At 29.9% G+C, this 5,312-nt stretch overlaps 1 protein-coding gene across 1 annotated transcript; it reads right to left on the reverse strand.

The window, feature by feature from the left end:
• Nucleotides 3,130-3,859, reverse strand: LOC104747322 (pathogenesis-related protein 1). The gene has a single exon (XM_010468943.2). It carries the CDS (start codon nucleotides 3,757-3,759, stop codon nucleotides 3,274-3,276), a length of 486 nt encoding a protein of 161 aa, XP_010467245.1. The 5' UTR covers nucleotides 3,760-3,859; the 3' UTR covers nucleotides 3,130-3,273.

Here is a 5,312-nt window from a genome sequence, read left to right on the forward strand (position 1 = left end):
TATAAAACTAAAAACCCGCACATCGGGTGGGTCCTCATCTAGTATATATATATATATATATATTAGTGGATGTAGTTATGGATGATTTATATAGGTTATGTCCACACACTGTTGTTTTTTCTTTTTTTGGTAAATTGCTTGTCTATCGAATAGATAGGAGAAAACAAGTATTTGACAATTCAATAAAAAATTACTTATTATTATTAATTATAATAAAATGTTATTTTATTCTTCAAGTTACTATTATTAATTTAAGTGAAATTATTAAAATACAAATATTTTACGTTTATCGAAGTTTTTTCCATTTTTCTGGTGGATTAGATTATAGAGTAGCACCATCATTCTATATGTGAATTATAACAACACCGCTTACTTGTACGGTTGTACCCACAAGATAGTAACATGAACCAAATCATATTTTAATGGCATGGGACTCAAAACAGAGCACAACGTCATCCATCATCCCTTAAGGAGAAAAAAAAACAAACCCATCATCATTTGTTCACTTTTTCTTTTGGGCAAAGCATCACTTGTTCACTAGAAATGATAATTGCATGGTAAATTTTTCTTGCAACGACTTTGAATAATCAAAGTCTGACATTTCATTGAAAACAGTCTTGTGGTGGCTTGTTAACTAAACGCTATCTATGAAAATGATGCAACGGATAACGTCGTGATACAAGTGAAGATAGGATTCAGAATTATTCTTTGCTCTCTCTCTCTCTCTCTCTCTCTCTCTCTCTCTCTCTCTCTCTCTCTCTCTCTCTCTCTCTCTCTCTCTCTCTCTCTCTCTCTCTCTCTCTCTCTCTCTCTCTCTCTCTCTCTCTCTCTCTCTCTCTCTCTCTCTCTCTCTCTCTCTCTCTCTCTCTCTCTCTCTCTCTCTCTCTCTCTCTCTCTCTCTCTCTCTCTCTCTCTCTCTCTCTCTCTCTCTCTCTCTCTCTCTCTCTCTCTCTCTCTCTCTCTCTCTCTCTCTCTCTCTCTCTCTCTCTCTCTCTCTCTCTCTCCCTTTATGAGTTTTTTCCTAAATCAGCAGTTTGTGTTTTAGGTTGCTTAGGTTTTCTGGTCAATTAAGCTTTTAATACTTAGTTATCAAAAGAACATCATTTAGATTTGAAATTACATCATTCTTTTAAGAATTTCTTCCAAAAAAAAAAACAAAACCAGTATCTTGACTTGTTAACTAAAAACAAAAGACTTTGAGAGAGCACAGCTGCATAGAATAATCAAAGTTTGTTTTTGGAATAAGGATCTTAATTAGACAAATATGACAATTCGTAAAACATAAGATTAAATGGTAACTAGTAAAAATCTAGAAAGAAAAATACTTAGGTTCACCTCCTCTTTTTTAACCAATCAAAATCTTCTATACATTATTTCATTTAAAAAATAAATTAAAACTAAATTAAAAAACAAAACAAAATAAGGAAACAAATTTCGTATACTTTTAATTAAGAAAAGTTAAATATTGGTTTGGTTTATATTTTTAAAATTAGAACAAAATTATATGTCGGTTTGGGTTTACAAATAAGATGATTAGAGTTTTGATTTTACAATTAAAACGAAATTATATGCCGGTTTGGGTTTAAAAATAAAATGGTTAGAGTTTAGATTTTACAGTTAAAACAAATTATATGTCGGTTTGGGTTTACAAATGAGGTGGTTAAGATTTAGATTTTATAATTAGAACGAAATTATATGTTAGTTTGAGTTTACAAATGAGATGATTAGGGTTTAGATTTTACAATTAGAACGAAATTATATGTCAATTTGGGTTTACAAATGAGATGGTTAAGATTTAAAAGAGCGGATTAAATTTTTAATTTTATAATAATGTGTACAGAATTTATTTTCTTATTTTATAAGAAAGTGAATGAAGAAGTTCACCCCTAGGAGTGAACCCAAGTATTATATCATTTTTTAGAATCATATCATTTTGTTTTCTTTGAGGGGTCAAATCTTATCTATATAATACACAATTTATGGAAGGAAAGAGAATAAAAACAAATAAAATGAATTATTGCCAATTTACATGTTGCTTCCAAAATTAAAACCCACGTAAAATATCCATTTTCCTCATCAAATTGTTATTCGGTTTATTGACTTGTCTTTCATATTAACTAATTGCATTTGGATGTGGTTTATTCGTTTTAAAAATAAAAGACGCAATTAAATATAACAAAATGTGCTAAACAAGTTTTTTTTGTTAATATATTTTTAATAATGATTTAATTTATTTAGATTATTGATCATGAATTTTGAGTATCGAATAATATTACTTATTTTTAAATAACCATAATTTTCGTTTTTACATTTTTCATCATAAATTTTATTTTCAAGGAAAAAACGTTAATCAGAGTTTTTACTGAAATAATTTGAATATCCTGATTATAAATTAATATTTTAATTTTCTTGATTATACAAACTTAGCTAAAAAAAAGAGATGGCATAGTTTTATTTTTCTTTTTTGGACCAAAGATGGCATAGTTTTAGAATAAATATTGTCAGCAAGAAAACAGTTCATTAACTCTTTTCCTCTATGCGGGCGGAAGAGAAAAATGACTAGTTATGTTTATAATGTTCTGGCCCTTTAACTCTTTTCCTCTCATTTCTCAGTCTTTACAAAATTTGAAATATTTTTTTAATACTAACTAAATCATGTGCTTTTATGAAAATGGAAAAGAGAGTTTTCTTTGGTTAAAGCGGTATATTTGAAAAACTAGAAATGAGAAGTTTTTTTTTTTCAGAAGCTGGAAAGGATTTACGGTCTAAGTAAACGTAAAAGCTGGAAAGGATTCTCAAATACCTTTTGCTTAATTAATCTACAAAGGAAACCGTTTGGCGGAAGATTGACCAAGAACTAACTGTCAAACTGATGGCTCATAGAAAAAGCTTCGAACCAAAACCTCCTTTAGGTTTGGGAAGGTTTCGCAAGTATTGATATGAGGGAGTGCCAAACTATCTGTGACGGATGGTTACAACGACATAAGCTCCATTCCAGTGATCAACTGAGATTTTAACTACTTAAGAATTAGATAATTACCATATTTATAACAGAGAAGAGAGAAACCTAGAGTTGAATTTTAGTTTTAGGAGGACCTTTTAAGTTTATCATCATATATCATAGCGCTAAGTTGAATTAAATGGATAGTTCTGCTCTTAATTATTTGTATTATTTAATAAATATTGATAACATCCTACATATGATGCTTCTTATTGAATTATATATAGACACGTCGTTTATGTACGTGTGTTATGTATATGCATGATCACGCATTAGTAAGGCTTCTGGTTCGCATAGTTCCCAGGAGGACTATAGTTGCAACTGATGATGGTTCCACCATTATTACACCTCACTTTAGCACATCCGAGTTTCACTGAATTCCTCCAAACAACCTGAGTGTAATGACCGCAAACTCCGTTGCACGTGTTGGAAGCGTAGTTGTAGTTAGCCTTCTCGTTAACCCACATGTTCACAGCCGAGACGCCAGACAAGTCGCTGCTACCCCAGGACAAATTCTCTCCGTAAGGCCCACGCGAGTGTACGAGTCTGCAGTTGCCTCTTAGTTGCTCTGCGTAGCTCCGAGCGTAAGCAGCAACCGTCTCGTCCCACTGCATGGAGCCTACGCCTACCGCTGCTCGTGCCTGGTTGTGAACCCTTAGATAGTCTTGTGGGCTGTCTTGAGCCTTGGTAGGAAGAACAAGAGCACCTACAAGAGCTACAAAAACTATTAGGAATCGAGAATAGCTAATGAAATTCATTTTTCTTAGTTGAGGATGGCTATTTCCAAGCTTTGTTGTGTTATGATCTTGGGGTTCGCAAGCATGGTTTATATAGAGATTTGGAAACTATAACGCATTTTGTGCGAACACAAAAATAAACGACGTTTTGGGTAAACACAGATGGTCCATATGAACATTTTCCTAGCAATTGTCCGTATGAATAAAAACTGAACTATTCTTTGTCAATTTTCAGCAGTATGAATATTTTTGGTAATATCCCTAGTAATCGTTTTTTATTTGCTTTGTCATTTTAAATATATTTTCGTATTTTTTTTGTTGTTGTATTGCGTAACACAAATTAAATTTCTTAATAAAAAGAAAAGAAAGAGGAAAAAAAATTTGAATGAAGTTTATTAAGGTAAATTCATTTATATATGTTTCATGTCATTCAGTTGTTCTTTTGTTATTCTTAAGTCTTTGCACAAAAAAAATTCTAAAGTCTTATATTTGGAAGTGATCAATATGTTATAGTTTATCAGAAATACTAGGTTTTCACCCGCGGTACACCGTGAGACTTAATTATAAATTATTGTATTTTAAATAGAAAATTTTAATTTATTTAATTTTTAAATACCGAATTAATTAACTTTTATCTAATTAATTTATAATATTGTTTAGAATATTTTTCTTTTTCTTACATTTAATACAGTTTATAACCTAATTACATTAAATTTGTTATTAGATAGAATATAAAATTTTAAAACACTTAGTTTTGTTTTCTATAATTAAACAGAGGTATATGCATATATGGTATTTTAGTGTATATTTTTATGTGTATACAATTTTTTTTTAATATTAAGAATGTGTTGTAGTATGTGTAATATTTTGTAGTTTATATATTAAATAATTTATAAGTTAATTTTCCAAACTATGATTACAAATCTATAGTATATGAAATAAACTAGTTTTAGTGTTGGTTCTATAGTCCAAACTCATCATGCTAGGCAGATCACACAACATGTTAAAAGATTTTTAATCCACAAAAACTCATCATATGAAACCCGTGAAAGTAAAATATAGTATGTGAGGCTGAAAGTCATTTTTTATGAAATCAGTTTTTCAATGTTTAAAGAACAATACCTCTTCACTCACCTCCTTATAAAATAAGGAAATAAAATCTGTATACATGTATAATTATGTTTGTTACCTTTTAAAACACTTAGTTTCTATATAAAAAAATCGAATATAAGTAGAGTTAATTTGTTTATTAAATTAATTATTTAATGTTAATGGCATGCCTGTAAATAAGTGCCAACTTTAATATTTATTTTCATAAATGTGTCAAAAAATGTATATATAGATTTGAATCTAATGAAAATATCAAAATAATATAGAAAAATCATATAGCACCTTTTGCAAATGTTTACGCAATTAAGATTATACTTAGAGTCAATTATCAAAATAAATAAATGAAAAGTCATAAAGAATTGTCTTCTAGTGTTTCATGCATGTGAATATCTCTATCCCTCTTGCCTATAGCTGAAAAGTCGTGAAGAATATATGCCGCCACATCTATGACGTAACTAAAACAG

The sequence above is a fragment of the Camelina sativa genome, chromosome 15 (genome assembly GCF_000633955.1).
Source record: "Camelina sativa cultivar DH55 chromosome 15, Cs, whole genome shotgun sequence".
NCBI lineage: Eukaryota > Viridiplantae > Streptophyta > Magnoliopsida > Brassicales > Brassicaceae > Camelina > Camelina sativa.

Excerpts from the sequence above, each read along its gene's own strand:
- LOC104747322 (XM_010468943.2), bottom strand. The coding sequence starts at position 3,759 with ATGAATTTCATTAGCTATTCTCGATTCCTAATAGTTTTTGTAGCTCTT.